The sequence below is a fragment of the Plasmodium vivax genome, chromosome 9 (genome assembly GCF_000002415.2).
Source record: "Plasmodium vivax chromosome 9, whole genome shotgun sequence".
NCBI lineage: Eukaryota > Apicomplexa > Aconoidasida > Haemosporida > Plasmodiidae > Plasmodium > Plasmodium vivax.
The window spans coordinates 1390027-1417940 of NC_009914.1; the positions used below are offsets into that span (position 1 = coordinate 1390027).

The 27914-nt window shown below is 43.3% G+C and overlaps 6 protein-coding genes across 6 annotated transcripts; 3 read left to right on the forward strand and 3 right to left on the reverse strand.

The window, feature by feature from the left end:
• Window positions 1-480: 480 nt before the first annotated feature.
• On the forward strand, window positions 481-3273 carry PVX_092450 (hypothetical protein, conserved; the record flags this gene model as incomplete). The annotated part of the gene is made up of 7 exons (XM_001615432.1): window positions 481-526; window positions 636-879; window positions 1050-1109; window positions 1301-1401; window positions 1562-1648; window positions 1848-1926; window positions 2097-3273. 7 exons carry the CDS (start codon window positions 481-483, stop codon window positions 2713-2715), a joined length of 1236 nt encoding a protein of 411 aa, XP_001615482.1. The 3' UTR covers window positions 2716-3273.
• A 1100-nt stretch (window positions 3274-4373) lies between these two features.
• Window positions 4374-6130, reverse strand: PVX_092455 (DnaJ domain containing protein; the record flags this gene model as incomplete). The annotated part of the gene is made up of 5 exons (XM_001615433.1): window positions 4374-4415; window positions 4553-4611; window positions 4814-4910; window positions 5007-5135; window positions 5312-6130. 5 exons carry the CDS (start codon window positions 6128-6130, stop codon window positions 4374-4376), a joined length of 1146 nt encoding a protein of 381 aa, XP_001615483.1.
• A 4433-nt stretch (window positions 6131-10563) lies between these two features.
• On the forward strand, window positions 10564-15756 carry PVX_092460 (subtilisin-like protease 2, putative; the record flags this gene model as incomplete). The annotated part of the gene is made up of 2 exons (XM_001615434.1): window positions 10564-14525; window positions 14667-15756. Exons 1-2 carry the CDS (start codon window positions 11383-11385, stop codon window positions 15754-15756), a joined length of 4233 nt encoding a protein of 1410 aa, XP_001615484.1. The 5' UTR covers window positions 10564-11382.
• A 2099-nt stretch (window positions 15757-17855) lies between these two features.
• PVX_092465 (30S ribosomal protein S9, putative) lies at window positions 17856-19278 on the forward strand (the record flags this gene model as incomplete). Its single annotated transcript, XM_001615435.1, has 1 exon — window positions 17856-19278. The coding sequence occupies exon 1, from the start codon at window positions 18364-18366 to the stop codon at window positions 19276-19278; it is 915 nt and encodes a 304-aa protein (XP_001615485.1). The 5' UTR covers window positions 17856-18363.
• A 642-nt stretch (window positions 19279-19920) lies between these two features.
• Window positions 19921-21231, reverse strand: PVX_092470 (hypothetical protein, conserved; the record flags this gene model as incomplete). Its single annotated transcript, XM_001615436.1, has 1 exon — window positions 19921-21231. One exon carries the CDS (start codon window positions 21229-21231, stop codon window positions 19921-19923), a length of 1311 nt encoding a protein of 436 aa, XP_001615486.1.
• A 727-nt stretch (window positions 21232-21958) lies between these two features.
• On the reverse strand, window positions 21959-27894 carry PVX_092475 (hypothetical protein; the record flags this gene model as incomplete). Its single annotated transcript, XM_001615437.1, has 2 exons — window positions 21959-25962; window positions 26172-27894. The coding sequence occupies 2 exons, from the start codon at window positions 27892-27894 to the stop codon at window positions 21959-21961; spliced, it is 5727 nt and encodes a 1908-aa protein (XP_001615487.1).
• Between the last annotated feature and the right edge of the window lie 20 nt (window positions 27895-27914).

The window sequence follows — 27914 nt, forward strand, 5'->3', positions numbered from 1 at the left end:
CGCATCTTCATTTCGCTCGGGTGTTTATTTGTTTCCCCGTTTTTATTCACCACTTTTTTTTATTCGTTTATTCGTTTATTCGTTTATTCGTTGTTTATTTGTTTCCCATTCGGTTGCTCATTCGTTGCTCATTCGTTGCATGCGCGCTACCTATTCGTAGCCTATTCGTTACCTATTCTTTTCCTAATTAACTTTTTTTTTCTTAAAAATGTGTACCCTCCGAAAAGGAAGTTTTAAAAAATGACTCCCTTAGCGTAACAAAGGGGAGGAAGCGAACGAGGAGCGAAGCGGCTGTGTCCTTTTGAAAATTCCTCCGCGTCCCGTCCCTCCGGTTGTATATAACCGTGTGCGCGTGTGTACGTGCTTATATAGGTGCCTATTCACGCCCATTACCTGTTCGGATTTCCTCCTTCCTCCTTCTCGATGCCCGCTGCTACCCCCTTTAATGGGTGAATGAAGGAGCAACCTGCCGACTCATTAATGGACGAAAACATGGATCAAGTTTTTGTGTCCTACAACGATATGAGTACGTCTATAAATCCACGCGCTTGTGCAAAGTTGCGTTGTTTTGCCTTTTCCCCCCCGTTCTGCTTGCGCAAAAATAACACGGTTGCCTTCCTTGCCCTGTTTTTTAGTACAAGACAATGAGTGTGCAACAAGTGTAGAATCATACAAAGATGTGTACGAATTTTTGGAAAATTCTGCTGAATCCAATTTCCACTATTCAAATGAAAGTCAAAATTCGAGCGTTGGCAACTCGTTTTCCACGAATGAAAAAAACATCCCCATATTCTCCTACGTAAGTAACAATTTCAAGTCGAAAAGGGGGAAAAAGTATAAAAAATGCTACACAGCTAGCTACATAAATAATATGAGCAGGTCAGCAAAAAAAAAAAAAAAACAGCCAAAAAAAGGCCACAAAATAGCCAAAAAAAAAACAAAAAATAGCCAAAAAAAAAACAAAAAATAGCCAAAAATAAGCCAAAAATTGCTGTACCAAGTTAACCACCAATCCTGCTTAATCCACTCCCCCTTCGTACCTCCGAAAGCGCTGAGAACTTCCCGCTTAAGGCATATGGACGAGTGCGCCCCAGCAGAGATAAAACAAAGTGAGCTTTCTTTAACTCTCCTCGGCAAATGCCCCTACGAAATTCGACATTTTGTGTGTGCTGAGAACTGCTCGCTTGTACACAACAAAGGATGGATCCCACGCGAGCTTCTGCTCACTTGCAAAAGGTTAAGTCACTTCCAAATGCAAAACCGTACATATGTAACACTATGCATTCATCCCGTGTGTCAGCAGACTAACCAATTTTCAGTGGAAACCCTTAGGAAAAAATGTTCCCGAAATTGATAAGATAAACTTATCCTATAAGAAAGCTTGGGATATAGGAAAAGAAGGTACAAGCAAGAGTGCAAAAAAATGAATGCTCGTTTGTTTAAGCAAAACTGAGACATTCCGCGCAATGTGTTACTATAAAATGTCTTGTATGCACCATTTAAATAATTTTGCGCGGTGAGAGAACAGGCACAATATTTCCCCCCCTTTCTTGTTGAACAGGTTGCAATGGGTTGCTCATTAAAAATATGTTCGAAAGTTATAAACAGAAAAAGCTGAATTACATGGTGTTAGATGGCACAAATATAGGTACAACTACGTAATCATAAAAAGTGATAGCATTCTTTTTGAATAACTATACCTATGCATGTACAGAATGTACGTGTGCCGCATTTTTGCTGTTCACCCATTTCGCTCCATTTGGTGAACCCATCTTTCCATGGATAGTATTAACTGTCTATACAACGGGTATGATGCTCAAACTCCATTTGCTGATTCACCTCTGTAGACAACTTTTTGACGGTGTACTCTCACACGTACCAGGACGCTATAAAGGGGGTGACCCCCAATGTGTTACGAACGTTCAGGTAAATATCGCCTACCAAAAGGGGCGCCTTTCTAAAAATGCCAGAGTGTGTTCATACCCATAGGTATCCCTCCGCACGGGCGAATGCACGTGCACGCTCGTTCAGCATTTCGACAGAGGTAGAACCTACACGCACTCCCCTTTTTCCTTTTTTTTTGCATCAACATGCAGCTTCTACGATCTGGAGAATGCCTACTTTATGTACGACGTTAAAAGCATCCACATTTTCAGAAAAGTGAAGGACAAGGATAAAGGGAAAAGCGTTATATTAAGAGGCCTAAACGATAACTTCTTTAACGCTATATTGGTGTGTATGTACGAAATAGTAATTTATTTAAATTTCGCCAATTGTGAGGATGGCTCGACGAATAAACCGAGTAACAAAAAGAAAAAAAAAAAAGGGGACGACCGAAACGAGACAACCTACTACGTTAAATCGGCGAGGAACGAAAACAATGCGTATCGCAGCAACGTAAAGGAGGTCATATCCCATAACAAAAATAAGAAAAAAATAAATGGTGCCTCGGGGAATGCCGCTGTTACCCGTGAAGAAAAGGGAAAGGCGGAACGGAGTGGGGATTTCCCCGGAGGGGGGGAAAACATGAACGATGATAAAGAGAACCCAAACCAGATTACACTTTGGTCGTCCAATAACCACGAAGAGTTTGGTTATGAGTACATCAAAGACATAATAAAAAAAGAGGAGAAGGAATTGTACGAGACGGACAAAATGTACCACAACAGCAATGATGAGTACTCGTCCCACACGTCCGACAGCGTAGAGCAGTAAATGCGTCAGCGCGGAGAGAGGCCCAGGGAGAACTTTGGCAGTGCTAGCCGTGTTAGCGGTGTTATCTGTGTTAGCAGCGTTAGCGGTGACGGAGGTACCAGCTTGTCGAGCGATCACCCAATGGGGGTCTCCATCCAGGGGAGCCACCTGTCCAACTACGCGCACACACGTACAGGCGCGATGCGTGGCGCACAAACATCAACTCTGTAAAAGTAGAAAAGTTGGGATGTGGAGCGTCTGGGGATGGGACGAATAACGGGGAGAGGACGGAAAGAACACCGACCTACCCTCGCAGCAAGAGCCATTACAATGCACGCAGCGTTTGTGGCATTCGCAACTTTCGCAACCTCTGCAACATTTGCCCTATCGTTGCACCCCTTTGTTGTGTACGTCCACTTAATAAGTGCTAATTAATTATTCTTCATATTTTGGGTATCGTATTACTATAAAAATTACGGTGCGGCACAGCGCCGTACACTCATGCGAGCGCAGGGGTATATATGATACATACGTTGTAATGCATACATATATAACACATACGTATATAATGCATACATATATGGGTACAAACATACGTACGCAAAATATATGAACATATTTATATGTACTACGCGCGCTGTCTGCATATGCGTCTGCACACACGAAAATGTTGCCAGTGGCTGGAAAAAAAATTAAAAAAAAAAAAAAAAAGTGTACAGGCGAAAAAAACTGACGCAACATGAACGATTTAAAAAAAAAAAAAACAGGAGAAAAGATAAGAAGGGAGATGAGGGGAGAAGAAGGAAAAGGAGTTTCACATCTTATGTGCAGAAAAAATGCAACAACTTCAACAAAAATTGATAAGGTATGTATTGTTATGCGCGGAAGGCGCAGGAAGGGGAGGGGTATAAATAAATATATTTCACACACTAAGGGGGAAACGCATTACACAAATGGATGGATGGTCCACGGTGTGCACCTTAAACCATTCCCATTTTGTATGTACGCACATGTGCAAGCATACATAAGAATAAATATGCATGCAGCGGGGTGGGGGAGGTAGTTATACATTTATACACTTACATGTATATGCATACAATTCATACTTGTGCATATGAACGTGGCTATACAGTTTTTAAGCATACTCATCTAATTAGATTGAATTTAAAAAAAAAAAGGGGGGCATGTTGAAACTACAAATAGATAAACGAAAAAAGTGAGAGGTGTGGAGTGGGCAGGGGGGAAAGGAAAGAGAAGCAGGAGGCAAAACGTAATGGTGTAATTACGTAATGATGTATTTACGTAATAACGTAAAAATTGCAAAACAGCAGGTCGCGAAAGAAACGTGGTTGGGAAGGCATAAACCCTATGGGGTAAATCATTCGCGTGCGAGCATTAACAACTGCGTTTGAAATGCTTAAGTCTGGGAAACACGGTGGGGAGAGGGGAATGGGGTTGTGCTGATACGCCGTGGGGTTATAATAGGGACAAATGTGTGTCGCTTTAAAATATTATTTCACAAAAGAGGGGGGGTTATTTAAAACAAGAAGGAAAAGGTATAGCATTCCGAAATGTTAAAATCAAAAGAGGGGAGAAATTGTTTATCATTTTTATTTTATTTATTCAAACAGGGTGTTTTGAATTTAAAAAGTGAGTTCATCACGTGGGTGCATTTCCTGCTATCGCCTTTTTAACTTCATGATGTAGTTGTTGTATTGGTCCTGTGATGGAGGAAAAAAAAAGGCGTGGATAAATGTTCGCATGTGGGTATGAGTCGTACATATGTAGGCAGGCACACAGGTACGTGCGTACGCATGTCGCCTCTAAATCGCGCGGCACAGTTGGGGTAGGAAATTACCTCTAGCGTTTTCAACTTCATACAGCTTTCCGGAATTTCGTGGTAATTTATTTTTTTTTCTGATAAAAAATAAAAAAAATAAAATAAAAAAGAGGGTCACCAAACTGTTTTATCATAGTGGAAAGACACACAAAAATGTGTACAGCACGCATATGCCGATGTATATGCGCATTTAAAAAGCGCGCTAAACCACCCATGACAACGTTTTTCACTATATGTGGAATAACGAAAAAAAGGAGGCGCATATAAATATCGCATTACGGTATTGGTTTTTTTCTCGGTAGTAATCATTTTTTATTTTCTTCGTTAAAATGTGACATTCGTGCTCGTAATATTTGTACTCAACTTCGTACTCGATCTGTGATAAGGGAGGTGGAGCGGAGACACAAAATGGTGGCAGGTTGTAACTAGCGAAATGACCATGCGGCAGCGCTGCATAGTGTGCTAAACTTACTTGAAAACGCGGATGGCTATTCTTCGGGTAATTATAATTAAACGTCCTCTTTGTGTAAAACCGTATTTTGTTCAACGAGGTGTAATTTAGCGTGTCAAAGTGGCTCGTTTTTTGGAGCGAGTAGACAGCCTACACGGGGGGGAATAAAAAAAAAAAAAAAAAAAATCACCAAAAAATCATCGTAAAATGTTAAAATTAGCTGACCTGTTCATAATTTTTTTTTTTTTTCACTTTCGCTTTGGCTATTTTTTCCTGGCGCACACAACAGAGGAGCGCGACAAAAAGTGGGCGAAATGCGCATTTACCTTGGGCTGCTCGAAATGACTTGATAGGAAAAAAATAACAAACATGATTAAAAAGATAGCGATTTGAATGAAGGAATAAGCCCGTTGGCTACTGGCACTAGCACTGGCGCTATTGTTACTATTTGCATAGGCCCTGTTGGTGTTGACATTGGTCCTGAACGTCCTGTTATTACACGTGGCAAAATTGATGCCAAAAAAATTACGAAAAATATCTTCAGGCGTAAACAAATCATCATTATAATAATAATGCGTGGTTCTATACGTTGGATGATGGTGTGAATGGTCCGTTTCTGAATTGTTGTCATATTCGTGTCTTTTTTCTTTATTTATTAAATGTTGAAAGGCTATCGAAACTTTTTTGAAAGCTTCCTCCGCTCCTTTCTCTTTGTTCTTATCCGGGTGATATAACTTTGCCAGTTTTTTATATGCACCTCTAATCGTTTCATCATTGCTGTTTTTTGGAATGCCCAAAATATCGTAATAATTGCTTGTCCTCAATATTTTTTCAATACCGTCATCCTTTGCCCTATGATGGCGTTCATGCAGGTTGTTATGATTGGGTCGGTACGTTGTGCCGTTGTAATTACCACTGTTGTTGTTGTTGCTATTGCCGTTTGCGTTGGCGTGGTTCTGTGCTGCCGCGCTTTCCCTCTTCCGTAATTCCTCTTCGCATATTTTCACTTGCTCACTAATGTCAATGTCGGGGAACATGCGCTTGGATTTGAGGAAAAGGTTCTTCGCATGGCTGTAATTCCCCGCCTTCAGGTATCGATTCGCCAGGTTGAAGCATTCGTACGCGTCTTCTTTGTTCCCTATCATTTTGCTCGCCGCGAGGGGGTGGGGGCTCTCTTGATGGTCTCCTTCTAGTTAATCGCCTGTCGCTTAATCAATGTGCTGACTGACCAACCCACCGATTTGTCAACCGATTAGCCAACCGATTGGCCAACCTGTTAGCCAACCTATTAGCTGCTTCCCTTTTGGCTAGTTCCGCGCCTTTTCCCTCCGTACGCTGCCCTCTCCAAAATTGCGTTATACTACGTTGCGCTTTTTGTTACACGTTCGGGAAATTTCGCCCCTAAGAATGAACCTGTATGGGCATACCCCTGTGAATGTGTATATGTAGATGTCCCTCTCTCCACTTTTACCATCCGACCGATCATAATTTAACGAAATAAAGTGATGGGAACATGAGAAGTGACATCAGCATGTGTGCAATATGTCAACGGGATTTTGTGTGTGCGTACGAGGGGGAACAGCAAAGTGAGGCATTCATGCGTTGGTATACATGAGAGGGGAGAACTGTGCCAATTTGGGTAAGCGGTCCCCAAGTTTTTTTTTTTTTTTTTTTTTTTTCTCTTCCTTTTGACTGTTCCTCCTTTTGGGGATAAACCCAACTTAGTAAATTCCCTTTTGAGGAAAATGCTCTCTTCACCTGGTGGGTCACAAATTGGTTGTCTCTTCTTCTGGACAAGCGTATAAGCATGTGCGCATGTGCATATGTACGTATATACGTGCTCCCTTGTGCGCATATTAGAATGTTCCCTAGGGTGATGTCTTTATGTTGCTACGCATTATATGTGCCTCGGCACACAGCTATTCTGTGCATGTACGTAAGTGTATAAATATATCCCTCTTGTTGCTATTCTGGGTATACATATGTGGGTGACGAGAGAAAAAAAAAAGGGGGTGGAAGCATTCCACTGTTACCCATTCAAGAAGATATGAGGATTAATGTACAGATAACTTGTGGGAATATTAAAATATACGAGCTGGAAAGTCCTCCCTTTGTTTTGCATCGTATTGAAAGGCTTCTTCACCTGCGGTTCCCTTTTATTTGTTGACCCCTCAAAAATATAAGTACGTATGGTTCATCATATATATGTTCCAATTATCTGTATCTTCCGAATGGGCTAACAAAGCAGAGCAGCAAAATTGGCTACTTCCGTTTGAAGGATTTCTGTTCCTTTGATATAAATGCTCGCATTAAATGAGGAGAAAAAATAAAAAAGGAAGGAATATCCGCATGACTCGTAAAAATGGGAAAACATACCCTCGCTAACAAAACGAATAAATATACCAGTCGCATGGCAGCACAATCGCGTAAACGCATGAATTTGCATACAGGAACATAACCCAATATGCAGATGTAATTCTCGCATACGTCACGTTTGTGCCTTCTCTACGCAGAGAAGAGAATAAGCTTACGAACGAATCAGAAAAATGAAATATTTTTCAAAGAACGAAAAAAAAAAAAAAAAAAAATGCCCTTTCAGCTTAAAAAAAAAAAATCAGCTGGCTGCTTATTCCATTTTGATAATTTCCTTTCCCCTCACGGGTAAAAGTAGTAGTGTTTGCTTCTTCGCTAATATAACCATTCATTCGTCCTTTCTTTCTACCTTTTTTTATTTCTTTTTTTTTTTTTACTCTTAACCGCTCCTCCATTCATTGTTTCAAATTTGATATTAACATACCCCTTAACTGTTTTGGAATAAAAAAAAAAATGTAAAGCGGCAAATACCCCTTCGGGAGTTTTATTTATTTGAGAAGGCAAAAATGGGGTATTAAAAAAAATGAACGCACAAAAGTTTGACCTTTGAAGGGAAGGTAAAGAAAACGAAAATGTACGTTTGCCCATACGTATATAAAATAAGCTAGGTACACTTTGGGTGACATATTTTGGGGGGATACCCCTCTTTGCGTTATTCTGTGGGGAACACCCAGTTGGAGGGGCCAGCGGAATGGACGAATGGTCGTGTAGCCGAATAGCCGTGTAGCCGCATAGCCGAATGGCCTAGCGAACAACACTGCAAAGGCGCGAAACAGAGGAAAGGGCGCCGGACAAATGCATACATGGTCAACGTGGGATAAAAAGAAAAAGCCATATAATAAGTTGTGTATGTACGCAATGTCGTTGTACCCCTGGACGTACGTCCTGATGTGAAAGTCAGCCGCGAGTTCTATTTGGTGGAGTTGTTACTCAGCCGTTCGTGTGGCCCCCTCGATCTGTGTAGCTATATGTATACATTTGTGGACAAGGAAAATACCTAGCGCATGGGAAGAATTGCTGCACAGTTATGTGCCACCTGTTTGTCACGACTGGGTGGAAGAAACGCACCCCTGTGTGTGTTACGTTAGTATATATTTGCACACACATTTGCTTATTTGACTATTGATGTTCCCCCTTCCGTGGAACGTTTCGATTTGTGCAGGTGAAAAGTGAAATGGAAAAGGCATGCATAATGGAAGAAAAAAAAAGGAGGTTATTTTGCTCCCCATTGGGGGTCCATCCATTTGGCATAAATAATTAGTGAAAAAAAAAAAAAAAAAAAAAAAAAAAAAAACTCTTTGTGGAACTTCTTTGTGTTAAAAAATTTCGCCATTTTATAAAAATCGACAAACCTTTTTAGGAACATTTTGAAGGCCGTAAAATTGTATGTCGCAGAATATTTTGCGCTAACCTAAATTTGTAATGGGGAGTACTTTGCACTATCCTTTTTTTCTGACCATTTTGTAGGCAAAAGTTTGCTCAAAAATGGCGTTGCGATGTGTAAACACCATTTGTATGTTTTCCCCAACGGGGCGTTATACCCTTAAATGTGTTTTTTTTTTTAAGAGTAAATAGGTGAGAGGTAAACTCAATTTTTAACAATCATATTACATGTTATGTTTTTTTAAGTCTGCTTTTTTTGCGCAGGGGCCCATTCATGAAAGTGACTTTTTTTTTTTTTTTTTTCCAAATGAAAAATGCAATGCCCTTCATAGGTTAGTCGCATTGAGGGGGGAACAAAAATGTTCAAAAAAGGATTAACCATTAGTGGTGAATGTGCTGCGTTGAATAAGAATGGCAAAAATCGATGAGTGCGCGTTGGCTGCGAATTGAGGGTGCATGGGGGAACATTTTTGCACAACTGGATCTACAGCAGTTGTAACGGGGGAAACAGTGGATGGAAAAAATTTCCCTATATGGTCCCAAATGTTCCCTTAGTATATGGTAAATTTTGCGTTTCTTTTTGGTAAAAATTTGCGTAACTTTTGCTTAACTTGTGGGTAAATTTTGCGCTGCCTTCTCCTCAACCTTTTCCGTTTTTTTCCCAAATTTCCAGAAAATGGCACCCAAAATGTTACGCTTAAAAATCCTCCATTTCAATGGAAAAATTGCGCAAAAAGGAAAATTTGCCCCATCACACAGCAACTTGTTTTTCCTTCCTTTTTGAAAAAATTCGAAAGTTCGCAACTTGCGAGGTGAAAAAAGTTGGAAAGGTTTTAAAATTGCGCAATTTGTAGATCAGTGCTTTTTTTTTTTTAACATGTTTGCCCTTTTTTTTTCGACAATTTTTTGCGAATTTTGCGGAATTTACAACTTCTAGGCACTCTCACAGTTGTGCAACTCTTTTGCGACTCGTTCGCGACTCGTTTGCGACTGTTTTCCAATTCTCCCTCGGCACTTAATTTTCATGTGAAAAAACATGGCTGGCTATAAAGCCGCGAGGCAACAGTTGTGCGATTTGTTCTCCGGAAAAATTAAAAAGTTCCCCATTTTTTGCAAAAAAGGAGAGACTTCCACGTATATACTTATAAATGTGGGTTAAAAAAAAACTTGTAAGGAGAAAAATGCCAAGGAGTGAAAAAGAAAAAAATTGAGAGGCTCATTTGGAATCATTGCTGAAATTTTTTCCCAATTTGCCCATTTTTTCCCTTCTGTTGACTATTTTCGATCTCACCGAATGGTTCACTTTAAGCACAAAAAAAAAAAAAAAAAAAAAATATATATATATATATATATATAAATATATTATACATATATACATGTACACATGCCGTTATGTTCATTTGAAGAAACATAGAACACGTGGGAGACTTCGAAAAAAACGTTATACTAACGTTCGAAGCATTTTGAGGAGCCGTTTTTTTTCCCGTTTTTCCCTTTTTACGCTTTTGATTTTTTTTTTTTCCACGAGCACCACAGCAGCTCAAGTTCCTTTTCGCCAATTTTTACCTCCTTAAAATTGCTTTACAACAAAATGATTCGAAACTATATAGGCCACAAATTTTGACAAAAAAAAAAGAATTAAATATTACAGAAGAGAAAGCATGTACCATATGTGTTTTCTTTTGAATAAATTGAATTATTTGCATTGAAAAGCTTTTTTTTTTTTTTTTTTTTTTTTTTTTTTACATATTTGTTTTGCGAGTGAAAATGCTCAACTAGCAATAGAGACCATTTTACACACACCGGAGAAACACATTTTCTCGCGGGCAATCGTAACAGCGTGTACTGCTCACGCAAGTGTCCACAAGTGTACACGCGTGTAGAGTTTGCACACCCACGCGAGTGTGCCGATGGGGAAATGTGCTTAAGTGCGAATGTACACCTACGTGTGCGGACGCCCATCTACATCATAGCTTCGCGCACGCGGGCAGTTAAGGTCATAGTGGGAAACAAATTTTAAAGGGCCACGACTCTGCCAGTCCGCTCTACACAAGTGCATTTGCGCGCTCCCCTTGTGTTTGTTTCACTTTTTCGCGTCTTCACTTTCTGAGTTTTTCGCCTTTCTCATATTCGCCCGTTTGAGCGGTTTGCGTGGTTTGCGCGGTTTGCGCCGTACCACCGTTCGCAACATTTACCCACTGCATTTTTTTTCTCAAGTGGGTAGACTGGGCAACGGGCCACCCCCCAATTTTCGCATCCGCATGTGGGTACACCTTTGTGCTGACGTTTCCCGTGAACGCCATTAATGTGCATTCCCCTGTGTAGTTGTAAAGACCTGCGTCTACATAAGTGATGAGCTTCCGCTGAGTGGTGATGCTTCGCCCATTTGCAGGTAGCTCTAGTCTTCCTCTTGTGAGCACACCGAAATGTGCATAAATATATACGTACATGTATAAGTGCATACGAGTTGAGTCCACCTATCGCGCTTGAGCCGTTATAACATGGGCGAATGTTAATTTTGTTCTAATTCGAAGAAGAGACCGCTCAAAATGTAATTAGACTTTTACTTCCCTTCGGCTTCTTCTTCCTTCCCGCTTCCATTTTTTTTGTGCACTTTTCTTTTTTCTTAATTGTTCATAAAATGCTGAGCTCACTTTACGTGCTGCCGCTGATCCTGGTGAATATTTTGTTTCAAAATGACTGGCATAGGAAGAAGATTTTAAGCGAGTTGGGGAATTATAACGTCAAATTGGTGAAGAGGAGTCGCGTTTTGTCAAACAGAACGACCGGCCGAATAAACTTTTTGGATGAAATTAAGGAAAGCTACAAGCCGCTGTTTGACGTGTACGAATTGTCGGCCGAGTTTGAAAAGTTAAGAAATGCCAAGGGGAAGGGGGAAGAAAAAAGGGGACGAAAGAAGAAGAAAAAGAAGAAAAAAAAAAAAAATGATCATATAGGGGGGGGAGATGACAAAGAAACGCCCCGCTTAAACCTTATCAAATTGTCCGCCACACAACCCGATGGGGGTGAACACACTCAAAAGGGAAAGTCCACAGAAGCGCCAATTCGTGAAGCGCACAGTGGAAAATCAACGGGCATAAACAAACGTGCTGCTAATTTCATACAAATGTTAAATGATGGAAACTCAAATGGAAGAGGAGATGCAGAAATGGGCGTGGAGAACGAACCAGATACGTTCAGCAAATTAATTAACGAGGGGAATATAGAAGATTTCGATCATTTGGAGAAAGACGAACCGGAGGGGGAGGAGGAGAAGAAGCAGGAAGAAGCAGGAGAAGCAGAAGCAGGAGCAGCAGAAGGAAAAGAAAAAGGAGAAGAAGCAGAAAGAAAAGAAGAACAAGAAGAGGCGAAGCAGCCGCAGGAGCAGGAGCAGCGTGACCACAAATCGATGAGGGAAGAAGAGTCGCAGTCGGCTAGTAGAGAGGAGGAAAGACAGAGCAATATGAGGGAATCCCCCCCTGGAGGTGAGTCTCCACAAGAAGGGGGTGATAACATAGAAGGTGGCACCGAAGTGGCAGCAAGAAAGGGGGGCGACAAGTCGAAGGGGCAAGAAAGAGAGGGAGAGAAAAACTTAATGGCTAGCAAAAAGGAAGGGGTAAAAGCGGAAAAGCCGAGTGAAGAAGGAAGCCCGAGTGGTCATTCTCTCCAGGGTGAAGGTGCGGAAGAAGCCCCTGCCGCGAGTCCCGCGGAAGATTCCGATGAGAAGAAGGAGGAGGAAGAAGAGGAGGAGGAAGAGGAAGAGGAGGAGGATAGTAACGACCAGGGGAGGGAGTACCAACTGAATGATGGAAATAGCGTGGCACAAGAAGATATCATCACCCAAGAATTTGACCACTACACAATCGTCACAAACTCAAATGATGTCCTTAACGACATCCGAGTTGACGCCTCAGACATTTCCAAGCTGAGCATTGAAAGTATAAATATACCCTACAGCGAAGCGAACAAAACTTCCTTCACGCATCAGAGGCACATAGTCCTAACGAACAAGGGAAATAAAAAATATAGAGTTGTTCTGATGACAAAAAATCCCAAGTTCATAGAATTGGAGGATGAACCGGATGAAAAAGCCGAGAACAATACATTCATTGAGAGGGAGAGCATGGAGCAGAAAAGGACACCCAACGGTCGGGGTGAACATACGAGCGACCGAACGAATTTGTATGGGGGCAAGGGGACACTCGATTTTAGTAAGGTTTATAGCGGCAACGGGAGGGGGAGCGGCCGAGAGGTGGAAAATCCCCATGTGGAGACGCACACCGGTGGTGGCACTGGTGAGGGTGGCATACGGGCGACAATAAACCGGCTGTTCAGCTTCTTAACCTTCGGGGGAAATCCAGGCGAGTCTGCCAGAGGGGCGGGCGAATCGAAGGACGGTGGGGGCAAAAAAGAAAGCGCTAACGGCGGAGGCGACCGCCATCACCACCATTACCGCCATGATCTCCAATCGCGCGATAACCGCCGCTCCCGTCATGATCGCACGAAGGACTTGAACGAAATTCTGAGTGCCGACAAGCTGGTGGACCAGTACCTGCTAAACCTGAAAAACAACACCCCCGAGAGGCAAGAGCTAATATTCGTGCTGAGAGGCGACTTGGATTTGCACTCGACCTACATGAGAAGGGTCATCAAAAGGAGTAACGCAAAATTTGAGGAGCACATAAAGAAAAACTTCCAGCAAGTAGACAGTATAGTGTATGACGTCTCGTCGCCGATAAACTTCCTCTGCTTTTTTGTGCCCACCGTTTTTGACATGAGCAACTTTCACATGTTGAAGGAGGCGCTGCTGGTGTTGCAGAAGGAGCTGGAGAGGTACATGGAGAACTGGAGCTTCTCCAACACGTACGTGACGTTGGACGCGCCGCACGTGGGGGGCGAGGGCGGCGCTTCGGCGGGTGCGGGACACGACGGTCGCAAGGACGCACACATGGGCAGCCGCGCAGGAGACCAAGCAGATGGTCATGCGGACGACCGCGAAACTGGCCATACTGACCACCGCGAAGGTGGCGCCCCGCACGGGAAGCCCAGAAAATTCGTGAAGAAGAAAAAAAACCTGTACAACGTAAAGTACTCCTTTCTGCGCAAATTCTGGAGCTTCGACTCAATCATCGCATTCGCTAGAAAAATGAACAAAAAAAATATGGACATCGAAAAGGAAATTTTAAACTTCCTACCCAAGGAGTTGAGAGAGTACTCGACGTGGAATCTCTCAGTCATCCGAGTATTTAATGCCTGGTTTCTGGCAGGCTACGGAAATAAAAATGTGAAGGTGTGCATAATAGATTCTGGGGTTGATAAGAATCACATAGACTTAATGAAAAACGTTTATATCCCGGAATACTCAGAACAATACGAAATGACGCAGGATTTTTACGACTTTATGGTGAAGAACCCAACAGATTCTTCCGGACATGGGACACATGTCACAGGAATTGTTGGTGGATTAGCCAATGACTTAGGCATGGTTGGTGTAGCCCCTAATGTTACTCTAATTTCGTTACGCTTTATCGATGGAGTGAAATATGGAGGGAGTTTTCACGCCATTAAAGCCATTAACGTTTGCATTTTAAATAAAGCGCCTATCATCAATGCCAGTTGGGGGTCTAGCAAGTACGACGCTAATATTTACCTTGCTGTGCAAAGGCTGAAATATACCTTTAATGGGAAGGGCACCGTGCTGGTCACGGCCGCCGGCAACGAGAACAAGAACAACGACGAGCATCCACTGTACCCCTCCAGTTTTAAGTTGCCCCACGTGTACAGGTACGCACGCCTCGCGGGCGGGCGAAGGACGAGCTATTCTTCGCAATCCGCGCGGCAATCCGCGTGATGACCCGTTTGGCGTCCCTTCACGTATTTCTACCCCTTTCCACTTCTTACCATTCCACTTCCCCCCCCCCGCAGCGTCGCCTCCATCAGCAAGAACTTCGAAATCTCTCCCTTCTCGAACTACGGAGTGAACAGCGTGCACATCATGGCGCCCGGCCACCACATATACTCCACCACGCCAAACAATTCGTACAAAATAAACACGGGCACCTCGATGGCGGCCCCGCACGTGTGCGGAGTGAATGCCTTAATATACTCCGTGTGTTACAACCAGGGGTTCATCCCCCCAGCAGAAGAAGTGCTAGACATACTGACGAGGACGTCCATCAAAGTTATCTCCCGAAGGAGAAGAACAATCAATGACAGTCTCGTCAATGCAGAAGCAGCGGTGCTGACGACATTGTTAGGAGGACTGTGGATGCAGATGGACTGCCATTTTGTGAAATTCAATTTAGAAGGAGGGAAAGAAAAACACATCCCTGTTGTATTCTCAGCTTATAAAAAAGGAATATACGAAACGGATATAGTTATAGCAGTCATTCCTACGGAGGAAAACTCCAAAGTCTATGGTGAAATTTTGATACCTATTCGAATAGTGACTGATCCGAAGGCGGAGAATTTTAAGGAGTCCCCTCGAAATGGGAAAAAAATGATAATCGATGAGAATGAAGCAAGTCATGATGAAGTGCTCTCCTACATTTGCGAAAATGCTTTATACAACTTGTACGAGATGGATAGCAACTTCCTTGTCATGTCATTAGTGCTCTTCTTTGTGGCCTTCATTTTGATAGTCGTCGGAACGATTGTATTTATCAAGAGGAAGCGCCACAGCAAATACTGCGACGATGAAGACCATGACCACAATATGATGAGGAACAGCGTCTTCGAGCACCACCACATTTTAAGCGGCAATACAAACCACGCACTCAAAATGGCCAAACGCTCGCATGTAGAAAAAATTAGAAACAGCGTCCGATTCAGCGTTGTGATGGGGACCCAAAACAACTGCGTGTTTAAGGAAAGGGCGCCCAAAAAGTTAGATTTCGAGAATTACGGCGATTTGATAAAAAAGCCCCTCCTCAAATCTCCGCCCAAGAAATTTGTCAATCACAGGGCGGAGCAGAATTGGGGGCACGAGGCAGAAAAGAAGGACCCCAGGGATTGAGCAGATAAGGGGGCATCACACACAGGGCAGCGCGCCTTCGCACCGGTCCTTTTGCTGACGAAGGCTCAAAAACGGGTGAACAAACTTTGGAGTTCATTTTTTTGGGCGCAAAAAAAGCGGACCACAACCATTGGTTGTAATTTTTTTTTTTTTTCCTTTTCATTAGACAATGTGCCCCCCACACACGCATACAAATTTGTTAAGCGGCACTCACAATTCATTTTTACAATTCATTTTTTTTTAATATTTCTTCTTTCTTTATGATTTTTTAGGATCCTTAATTTGGTATACATATACACATGTGTACATAAATATCTTTCCCCACGGTTTGCTCTTTTTTTAAATTTTATGTGCGCCTTTTTACGTTGTTATGAACCCCCCGTGGTTCTGCTCCTTCGCGGGTGAATTATGCATTTACGACGTACAGCGCGTAATAGCTTTTATTAAAGAGGTACCTTTCCCCACCTCTCACGGAAGTGAACAGGACGGGGGAAGGGGGAAATTATTAATTAGCGCGCCGCATACGCACCACGCTGCATAGGTGTGTACATAAATACTACTTTTTACGCATTCACGCGGTGGTTGTGCGCGCAAAACCAACTCTTCAACTTACCTCAACCATTAGTAAGGGCCGCGCAAACCTTTAGCAGCCCAGCAATGTAGCAGCTTAGCAGCCAAGTCAGTTCTAGTAACTAGCCCTGCTAATAAACGAACGGCTAGCAGCGCCGTCATAGGACCAACACATATGGAACAAACACAACACATATATTTTTACCAAACATGGCAGGAAATTACCCTCTGTTAAATGAACAGTCATAACATGCAAGTGATATTCACACCTTTAAGCATTGCTCTTTCTAATTTATTTTCGCCAGTATGACCAAACTGAGGTTTGCAAAAAATGGCCTCTTTCGCCTTTCAAAGCGAAATAATAACGTAAAATGATATAACCCCAAAATAGCTACACCCATTTGGGAATATAAAAATAAGGGACCTTTAACGCGCTACATTAACGGCGACAACGGCCTTTTTCACGAAGTGTGATGAGCTGGCCAAAAAAATATATTCCACCACAGCTGCTCAAATTAAGAAGCAAAAAACTTTCGCTACAATAACGCGATAAAACCTACTTAACCGTCGTATGCAATGGGAACCGCTTCCATTTCGAAGCACCCAATTTGCTTCGTACACCTCAAAGGCGCTGCTCTATTGAAAAATATGCTGCATATAACATTTTTCTTCTTTTCTTAATTTCATTAAATTTAATGATTTGAAATGATGGAAAAAAAAAAAAAAAATTAGCTAGCCAGTTAGCTAAAAAATAACGCAAAAAAAAAAAAAACTCACTAAATTAAAAGCCATAAAATCATAAATAAATTTCGAAAAATGTAAAAAGTTGATTCGTTATAATTGTAAAGGGTGCACTGTACAAACCTATGGTGCTAGGGTAAGGCAACGCGCGAAAGGTTACATGAAGCAAGCTTCAAATTATCCTTTCCCCCATCAAAAATTACTGTGAAAATTGATAAGGTCTCGATTGAGACCATATCAGCTATCACGCTGATAAGAACAGGTACTACAAATTGATCTTAGCCAAGAGGCCGAGAAGGGGTAAATATTAATTTGTTTGAAATTCCACTGGGTATATCTTTCCCTACCAAAAGTGTACCTATTCGGCGCATAATTCGTTTCGACCCCCATGGGTTCATTTGGCGGCGTTCGGCAAAAAGGTAGCGCACCTTCGCACGTGCGCACTGCCGAAGGTGTGAGCATATGATAATGTGAGAGCTACATGGCTCGCATAGCTAACTATCTGCGCAGGTATGCACTACGCTTCTCCTTCTCAAACGTGTGACCGTTTCCCATCTTTAAGCAAACATGGCTAGTGCAAAATCTATATGTTCGAGGGGCACACCTATCAGCACGTACGCGCACTTCTGCGCTCTGTAAATATGCCATGAGTGAAAGCGCACGGCCACATGTTGGCAAACCGCCAATTTTGGGAAAATACCCCCCGGTTTAAGTTGCGTTTATATGTAGTCCCATTTGGTATGCACTTTTGGGGAATCATTTTTTTTTTTTTTTTTTCCCGATACTTCATTCTTCTCATAATATAAAAATTAAAAAAGGCACTTTAAACCTTGTAACGGTGGAATGCGTCACGAAAGAAATGAGGGAGTAGGCAAATTACAAAGTATAAATTATGAATTATAAGGTACATTTCAAAATGGGCAAAGGTGGGGGACGCACAGGGAAGTAGCTCTGCAAGGTGGCACTGTAACGCAGTTTACAACAACGCGACGGCGCAACTTTGCTGTGTGCTTGCTAAATCGCGATGCACTGATGATTCCACCACAGTGGGATGGCATATCTTTTTTGATGATGCAACCCAGTAGAGTAACCCCTTTTTTCCGCCCGCAATAAGTATCATTTTCCGCTTCATCAAGAGAGACGCCGAGGAATTTTCCCACCCCAAAAAAAAGGCGCCATAAAAATGGAACACACCCCTAAGAAGTGAGCACAACAGATAGGTAGTGTGTTCCACAAAGTTTTACGGACCATTCCACAACACGTGAATGCCACGGTATGAAACCCTGCACGTAAAGAATGATGGCTGTAGGGAAGATGCTCCGAGGAGTGACCATAAAATGTGGAAACGTGACAAACGCGGTGAGAGTTCCTAGCCGATTTATAAGCATGGCCCCTACGCGGAATGAAGAAAAGGCAACACAAAAGAGGAACAAATGGGAATACATATTATCGCTAGACGAAGCTTTATATCTGTCCAAAGAAATGGGGATCAAAACAACCACGGAGGTGCAAAAAATTGTGATGAGGTCCCCCCCTTTTTCGCCTGACATGAGTCCATTCCTCATTGACAATTTTTTGTGTAGTGCGAATAGGGGAAGCCATTCGGATGAAATAGCTCAAATTGATCAAAAGTTAAAAGCGTTAGAGGAAAGGGGAGACAACAGTCAGGAGAGTGAAAAAGGAGAAGTCCAAGTCGCTCTGCACAACAATGAAATGAATGACACTGCTCAAAATCGTGAGGAAGATATTATTAACAAAATTCTTATTGACAAGTTTAATAAGAAAAGGGGAAAAACATTCATCCATAATGATATGGAATGGCTGGAAGAGTCAGAAGGAATTGGGACGAACAAAAGATCGTCTGCATATGTGTATATAAAAAGGGGCAGTGGTATTGTCAAGGTAAATGATGAAGAAGATCTGTACATTAGATGGCCATATTTTTATAATCGAATGGATGTGCTGGAACCGTTTTATGTGACCAATACTGCCTGCGTTTTTGATGTCTTTATAAAATTGAAAGGTGGTGGAATCAGTGGGCAGTCAAAAGCAGCTAGGCTGGCCGTAGGACGAGCTCTTCTCAACGCTTGCCCACTCATCTATGACGAGCTTAAGCAGCACCATATTCTGTACGAAGATATGAGGCAAAAATTGCCAAAAATGCCAGGGCGGAAAAAGTCAAGGGCTATGAAGCAGTGGTCCAAGAGGTGACTCTCCCCAAGCAGCGCCTCCCCAACACACGTTTGGTACGTAACGTCATCGGGTTTATTTTTTTTCACCCAACTCTTAATTTCCCAACCTTGTGAGGTAGCGGGTGCATCGGTCAAGGACTGGAAGGGCTACCATTTGTCCTGTGCAGAGAGGAATCAGGCATTATGGAGACACTACTTTAGATATGCATGACCGATTGTTTTACGAGTCGGCGGGGAGAAATCACCATCCGAAATGTAAACCGCGAAATGTTCCTCATAAATCTTCCCCGATTATTCAAACGGTTGAGTAAATATGTGCCTCTTCGTAGGCATACCCGCAGCTACAAATGGTGTGCCGCATTTTCTGTCACTCCGTATGGGGCAAGTGCCATTCTGTGAATGCACCTGCTTGGATGCGCTTTACCCCCCCCCCCCCCCGCGGAATTATCCCTTTGGACAAGCGTAAATGGCTAATTGGTGTGGTTTTCGTTTTTTAAAAAGTTGGCCCCAAATGGGGTTCCCCCAGGGGTTAGTGAAACGAGAAGCACATGGGGGGGTGACTCCTCAAAAGGGTAATTGTCCAAATGGGTGCATAGCATTTGCGGGAAAAGAAGAAGATGACGAAGAAGCCATATAATTCTCCACTCCTGCACCCCCTTCGCTACACGACGTACCTCCCGTTGCACACCGTTTTCGTTTTATTTTCCTTCTTTGGTATCTTAAAGTTTATAGTAACATTGGCGGCCTTTTTCCCCTCCTTCTCCTCACTGTTGAGCAGATTCTTCAATTTGGCACTGGAGCTTTCCAGCTGCTCCGTGGTCACTGAATAGATGTCCTTCTTGTAGCCCTTTTTTATTTTCTCCGATTTTATGCTATTTATAACTTCGTTTTCATTCGTTTTCCAGTACTTCCCCAGTTCGGCATCGATGGCGGTGTAAATGTAGGGGCACTTGAAAAGGTCATCAATAAAATTCGCATACGTGTGTAGGCTACTCAGGGGTACTAGGCAATTTTTTGGATGTTTTGTTTTCCGAACGTTGGCAGGTAAAATGATATCTGGAATTTGTCCAAACAGTAATTCTTTTTTTTTCACTTCTGGCAAATCTTTTTCAAAGATGTTTTTATTTTTTTTGTAAAATTTGTAAGTACTTAGATAACTTTCCAAATTATTTTCTTCTTTTATTTTTACTATAAAGTTTTGATCTTTAAAACTTAATTTTGCATATTCCTTTTGGAATTTTTTCTTTTCTTCTTCCTCTTTTTTTTCTTCTTTCACATTTTTTTCTTTCTTTTTATTTATCTCTTCCCTCAGTTGCATCCGTTTGATAAAAAATTCATCATCCAAGTTGTAGTACTTTCTGTATATATCTTCATGCTCGCTCATGTCTAATTTTTTCCCATAAAAATAGTACTTACCTCCTTCATCTTTTTTTTTCACTTGGTAGGGTTTTTTAAAAAATCTCTCGTAGTCCTTCGCTACTTGTTGTTCCACGTAATCTTCATAGAACATGACTTCCCCGTCGTATATTTTTTTTCGCAGACTTTTTTTTTCCTTCCCTTGCTTTCGTCTCTCTTGTTCATTTTGAGGAATCCAAATTTTTAAATCCCCTTCGTACCAGTTTTGGTTATTTACCGTTGCGTCTACCGTTGCGTCTGCCGCTGATTGGCCAGGTTTCCCCCCCGCAAAGTGCGCATTTATTTCGTCATATATGTGCTCCGTTTTTATTTCATCAAAATTGGCGTTTTTTAAATTGGGGGGGAATCTGTATGGAGACACAGGCAACTTGTTAACCCACTTGGCTGCATTTTTCTCTTTGTATTTTCTGTACAGTTGGGTGTAGTCCAGGAAGTTGTGGAGCGCCAGGCTTTGGCCATCTACTGCGTCGGGAGCGGCCCAACCGTCTTCTTCTGCCTTCCCCCCTTTGCAGTGCGCGGGTCGGTCTAAAACTTCGCAGTTGAACAGTTTTTCCATGTTTTCAGTAAAATGAACAGCTACATGAGCGCCAATTTGCAGTACCTCCCCCGGCGTGGTCAAATATGTCCGCAAGAACAATGGGCGCGCAAATTATATTTTTTTATGAACAACTGCGTTGGTACAAATGGTTAAATGGATAAATTGACAAATGGACAAATGCTAACAAAAAAAAAAAAAAAAAAAACACTCAAACGCATACGCACACCACGCACGAACCGCATGTTGCAAACGTATCACGCACAAAAAACAACTGGCAATTTTGCGACGAAGCGTGGGAAAGAAAAAAAAAAAAAAAAAAAGAAAAAGAAAAAGAAAAAGAAAAAGAAAAAACCATTACAACACAGCACAGCGGCACACACGTGCGAACTGCTCATATGAATATTTTTTAAAATGTACACAAAAAAAAAAATAAAAACATCTTCTATGGATACATGTCGCATATGTGCGACGGATTTAGTTGCCAAACGTATGCACACGCGTCTTTTCCTCATGGGGTGGGTTGACACAACCGATGTAACGCCACTTTTGTTCACACACATTTCGCGCATCAATCTGCGGATCACCTCCAAACGAGGGGAAAACTTTCCTTCGCGAAGTGTATCCCTTGCAGCGCCCAATTCGCCACGCGTTCGCGTTGGCCGTTCGCATAACCCGTCCGGTCTCCCCACTCCTGTGCACTTTCGAGCGCCATCACGAAGTATCCCCCCTTTGCAGCGGACAGGCGTCAACTCTCCAGGTGCGTAAAATCAATGCTAATTCTGTAATTACTTAACTCCGCGGAGGGGTAAAAATGCTCAAGTGGCAGGATGACATACTTCTGCTTCGAGCGATTATTACAGTTGGTGGGGTGATGCGTTTCCTTTTCGGCACTCCCCAGTGGTTTTTCCACCGCTTCACTATCTCCCTGTTCTGGTGACAACGGATCATCGTGCTTACACTCGCTTAGGACGCTTTTATTTTCTGGGGAGCCATATGAAGTCCCCAAAATATCAAGGTGAATGGAAAATTCGTAGGAGTGTTTTTTTTCCAAAGGATTGCACTGGAGTAAGTTCCTCTTCTTAAGCTGAAGAAATTCTGCGTTTCTTTTTTCGTGCTGCCTTAATATACCATTAACTTCGCACAGCAGCCTTTTCGAACATATAAAAAAAAAGGAGGGGTACGTCAACAGTGCCAAGGTATGTTGGGGAATTAAAATTTCACTATGCGTTAGGAACATGTAGACAAAAATGTCCTCCTTCACTTGGTCCATTTTTTTAAATTCAAAATATTCGTCCTTTTCAAGTTTTTTCTTCATTTTGTAAAGCTGTGTTAGCGGTAAGGGGATGCATATTTTGGCCCTCCACCGCACGCTTTTCATCACAGGGGTGTACACCCAAATTCGCGACAATTTCGCACCCCTCCGTTGTGCAAAATGGGTTTCGTTTGCCCGCGCTCTGGCGTTAGCATAGGCGCAAGCGTCTTCATACCGATTCGGGGTAGCCCTCACACTCGTACGTGCAAACGTGTTTTCAGCTTCGTTCCCTTGCGCATTCGTGCTAGCTAAATGCATTGGACAACTCTCAAAAAAGGGCATCGATTTAATCAGCACGTTGTTACCCATAAATTCGGTGACATTGTACCGTTCCCTATTCGTAGCATCATCATGGTTAGCGGAAAATTGTGCTGACCCGTTTCTTTCGTCCCCCTTGTTTTGTTGCCTCCTTCCATTGTCTGGGTCCTCTTTCGGGGAGTTGTGCGAGTTGCCTTTTGTGGCCTCCGCCTTGATGAGCACCTTGGGCCTAAAGCGTGCGTCTTTTTTTGCCTGCGTGAGTTTCGCGGCGCCATTCCCCTTGAGCTGTGCTGAGGAATCGTCACCGCGGCTGCGGACACTGCCGCTGCTGTTAGCACTACTGTTAGTGCTGCCCCCACCGCTAGTGCTGCTCCTCCCCGCATTGACCCCCTCCACCGTCTGCGAATAACCCGTCTGGCAGTCCACACTTCTGAAGAAGCGGCAGCCATAAAAACACTCGTATTCTACGTTAAGGAAGAGAAACAAATGGGGGCTGTCCCTAACTTGGTAAAGGAACAAGCCGTCATACGTGGCAACAAAATTTTTAAATAAATAATGAGACCGTCTTTGGCGGTGCACACTACACAAATCTGCCCCGCTCAAGTACAGAGAAAAATCGCCACTCATTTTTAAAATAACTGCGTTGCTGTATTTCCTTTTTAATTCTAAATTTACAAAATTTCTGTACATGCGATCGTTCCTAAAATTATATTTTTGCGTTTCCACGTGTGCAAAAAATTTGCCCGACTTCTTTTTCAACAGTTTGAGGTCTTCTCGGCAGTTTACGTTTGGCACACTTTCGCACACGTTCGTGAAATTTTCCCCAACGTGGGGGAGGCACTCGTGGAGAGGGCTTCTTCCCCTTGGTGCAGATATTTTTTCTTTTTTTGTTTTTTTCCCCTCCGCCGGATCATTATTATCGCCTTCTAACTGGTTTGTATTGTCTCCACTGCGGAGGTCACCATGCCTGGTATCACTCTCCACGGCATCGTTTTCCGCGAAGTCACTCCCCTCGGAGCCCCCCCCTGCGTCCTCCCTTCCCACCTTGCGCTGTGCCCATTTCATGAATAGGTAATACTCCCTAAATTTGTAATCACCCTGCTGCCCCTTCCTCAGCAGAGCGCGCTCCATGAAGAGACAAATGAGCATATTTTTCCGCACCCCTTCTTGCTCTGCCATCCATCGGTGTGGCCCCTGCCCCACTTGTTCCGCTTCACCTAACGAGATGAGAAAAAACGGGTGGAAATAGTTAACCGTTTTGTGAAACTCTTCAGTTTCCTGTAGAATGTAGAACCCTTTATTCATGAGAAACAGAAGAAACGTCTCTATCAGGTCAAGTAGATTCACCACCAGGGGATGTTTTTGCAACGAATTCGGGAGATTAGTGTGACATTGCTGCGTGATGTGATCGATGCATTCGATCGTTAAGTAGTAGTCCACATCCAATGGGAGTATAAACTGGTGAGTATTGCTGCTGCTCGGATTGACGTTTGGCTCTACCCCTCCCTCTTTAGCGTGGTCTCCCCCCACGTGCGCACCATTTTGTAGATAATTACGTAAGCTGCTGATTTTACCGCTTGTGTGGGTTTGCTCCCTATGCAAAGGTGAGAAGCGCTTTTCGTTCTCTTCGTGGGTATTTCTTCCTTCACGCTGGGGCGTATACATCATGTTCGATTCGTTTGTCTCAAAATGATGGTCTCCACTTGGACTGAAATGGTCACCTGATAGATCGCTTCGTTTGTTCTCATCCTGGTGTGCCTTTTTTTCATCCATTAGTTGTGGCTCCGTAGACTGTTTTTTGTTTCCTTTTTGTGTTTCCTCTGTGCGGGGGTCTACTCCCTTTTCCGTGTCTCCCTGAGAGCTCTCCTCGCTGGAAGATCCCTCACTTCTGGTGCTACCCTTTGTGTAGTTATTCGCCGTGGATGCCTCTCCATTTTGCGCAGACTCCCTTTCGTCATGATTAAGCAGGTGCTCGATGTTGACGGAGGAGAGGGTCCTACTGATGGAGGCGGGGCCCACGCCAAACCTACTGCTGTTCCACTTTTTGCACTTGTAAAAAATGTCATATGTAGATATGTATCTCACCAAATTGTTTATTGCGCTGTTGGCATGGAGCAGCGGGAGAATCCACCTGGGGAGGAAATTACTGCGGGGGGGTTCGCCGTAACTGATGCTTTCGGAACTGCTCAGGGAGGGCTCCGCCATTTGCAAGCCCATTTGTAAGCCCATTTGTGTGCCCCCCTTCCCCTGGCTCGCCTCCAGCCCAGACCCCCCCTGCTTGTATACCAAACGGGAAACCCTTTTCCGAAACAAATCCAGAGAAAACGCTGGGTGCGCATAATTAAAATTGGACACATCAAAGTGCTCATCGTTGCATATGCTGCTGAAAAGATCATTATATAGGGACGCCGATGAAGTTTTTTTCTCAAAGGGGGAAGACTTAACGTTGCTGTTTGGACGAAGTTGCTGCCTCAAGTTGGGCTCCTTTTGCTTTCCCCTTTTCTTTGCATATTTACAAATGTTGTATTTAAAAAAGGGGAAATATTCCAGCTTGGAGTTGCTTTCCTGCTCCTGATACTCATACCAATTCGTTTTCTCAAGGGGGGTGTTCAGCACGATGAGGACGGAGCAGTTGGGGAGGCAGCCCCCCGTTGCTCCTACCGCTCCAACTCCTCCTACCGCTCCAACTCCCCCTACCGCTCCAACTCCCCCTACCGCTCCTCCTCTTGCACCACTTGGGTAAACCCTCTTCATAATATTTTTCTGTATCAGCTTTTCCATTTTTCGCAACTCAATTTCTTCCACCATGCCGTAATGGCTGTAGGCATAACTGAGTAGCTTCCGTTCGCACTCTTCACCGTAGTAGTCCCTCACATGGGAGGTGCATAATGCGTCCGAGCTGTTAGAGCTGTGAGAGTTGTGCGAGCTGTCAGACTCTCCCTCCCTATAGATATATTCCATTCGCACATTTCCTTTTCCATTCTTTTTTCCCTCTTCTTTTTTCTGCCCCTTCTGATTGTTCTCCCCTTCGCCCAATCGTCCGTTATCACCTTTTTGCCCGTTCCTGCATTTCTCTCTGCTTTTATTTCCCTTTACTAAACTGGCGTAGTGGTTATACTTGCGCATAACGTCCCTCGTGTCGTTGTCCACGTAGACGAAGTGGAGCTCCGCCATGGGTTCTGCGGAGGGGGGGAGGGGCGATTAGCAGGTGGGGGAATGTCCACAAAATATGCACCCACAAATTATTCACACCAATAAAACCATCACAGTGCAAACGTGCAATACACGCGTGGCTCGGGGCCACCCCTCTTTTTCCTACCCCCGTGGCGGAGACAACTCCAGAAGTGATGAAGGAAGTTTAAAAATTTGGCAAAAAAGGGGTCCACACTAGTGTGAAAAGACACCTCCGTTTTCTGGACGTAGAAAATTACATCACACAGGAGAAATAAAAAGGCGTATATTTTATAAACTGCGTAGTTCCTTTCGTTTTTTATTTCCCTCATGTTGAAGATTCCTCTCTCGTTTGTCTTTCTTTCTTTCGCGTGGTGCAGGAAAAGGCCGTACGGTTTATGCGCCTCTTCTGGGGGGATGCCCAAATGGGGGTCCTCATCATGGGGCGACTTGCAGTCCTTTCCCATTCGCGTCTTCATCAGCATCTCCACTCGCGTCTCCACCCACTTCGCTTCTTTGTCCCACTTTCCACCGCGCAACGTGTGCAACTCGTTATATAATTTCCTTATGGAGGGGCAAGCCGTGTGGGACTTCCCCCCACTTTCTTCGCTCTCTTCTTTCTCCCCTTTGTCTGCACCCCTCCCTGGTGTTCCCCCTGTAGGAACTTCCCCTCGGCCTTTATTCTGCCCGTCTAAGGCCACTTCCAGCCCCATCGTCCTCTCGTAAAACCTATTGGAGGAATGAACAAACTGATGAAAATAGTTTGTCAAACTTTGGGCCTCCCCTTTTTTGGAAGAAGACCCATAGTGGTACTTCCCCAATCCGAAATGGCACGACGTGGTTAAGTTTTCCCTTCCGATCACGTTGCACGAATCGACTGCGAGGAATAAAATCCTTTCATTTTTAAAAAAAATAAAATTGTAGGCAAATAGCATATGAACGTAAATAAACCGGGAGGGTTCCCACTTGACATGCGATGGGAAGACGTGTTCTAAACAGTGCAGATTTACTAAGTCATTATTTTCGTCATATATTTTTCCGCCCCCGTTGATTAGAAAATTTAGTTTCTCAATTGCTAACAAGCCATAATAGTATTTGCATCGTTTTTCCGTTTTTCCTTTTTCTGCTTTTTTGAAGAGCATTTTATTTTTTAAATAATTTTTGGTGAAATCGTTTAACTCAACCTGTTCACTCTTCTGATGGCAGACGAGATTGACAAAATGGGTGGCGATCAGGTCGGCATCTTTTTCCTCCTCTTTGGAATCCGTCGTGGGAATTATCCCCACAACGCTGGCCTCTTCAATTCTGGAAAAGAAATCATAAAATTCTTGCAGGTTTAATTTGTATTTTACTTCGTCATTATATGTTAGCGTTTCCTTTAGGACAAGTTGAACAGTCGCCACATTGGGGGTTACACTTGCGAGGGGGAGATCTCTGTTTTTTTTTTTGCACTTCCCCTTCCGTGGGCTCCAACCACCATTCATGCTGCTACAACTGGTGCGCTCCTCAGTGAGCGGTTCGGCATTATATCGATTTTCGGCATTTCTACCCCCTTCATAGCCGCCTTGCCCTTCCGCTTCCAAATCGTTAGACGCGCCGCTCACCGTTGAAGGGCTCCCCTTATTGGTGCTTCCCTGCTCACTACTTTTTAACTCGTCTCCGTCTGATAAGCTGTGGCACGGAGATGGAACCTCTTCCCAAGGAGGTGGCGGCTCTTCCGAAGGGGATCCGAACCCCCCCTCACGTTTGCCCTCCTCATTGTCATCACCCCAGTTGTAATAATTCAAAAAATAATTCCCACCGCCATTTTGCCCAATCGGTTGGTCTAACGTGCGTAGCGTATTTTTAATTTTATAAATTGTAAATTCTTCACTAAAGTTTTCACTCCGTTGCGATTCTGTTCGATTTCTCGAAAGGTCCTTCGGGCAGTCATCCTCCATCTTCGTCCATTCGGAATTTC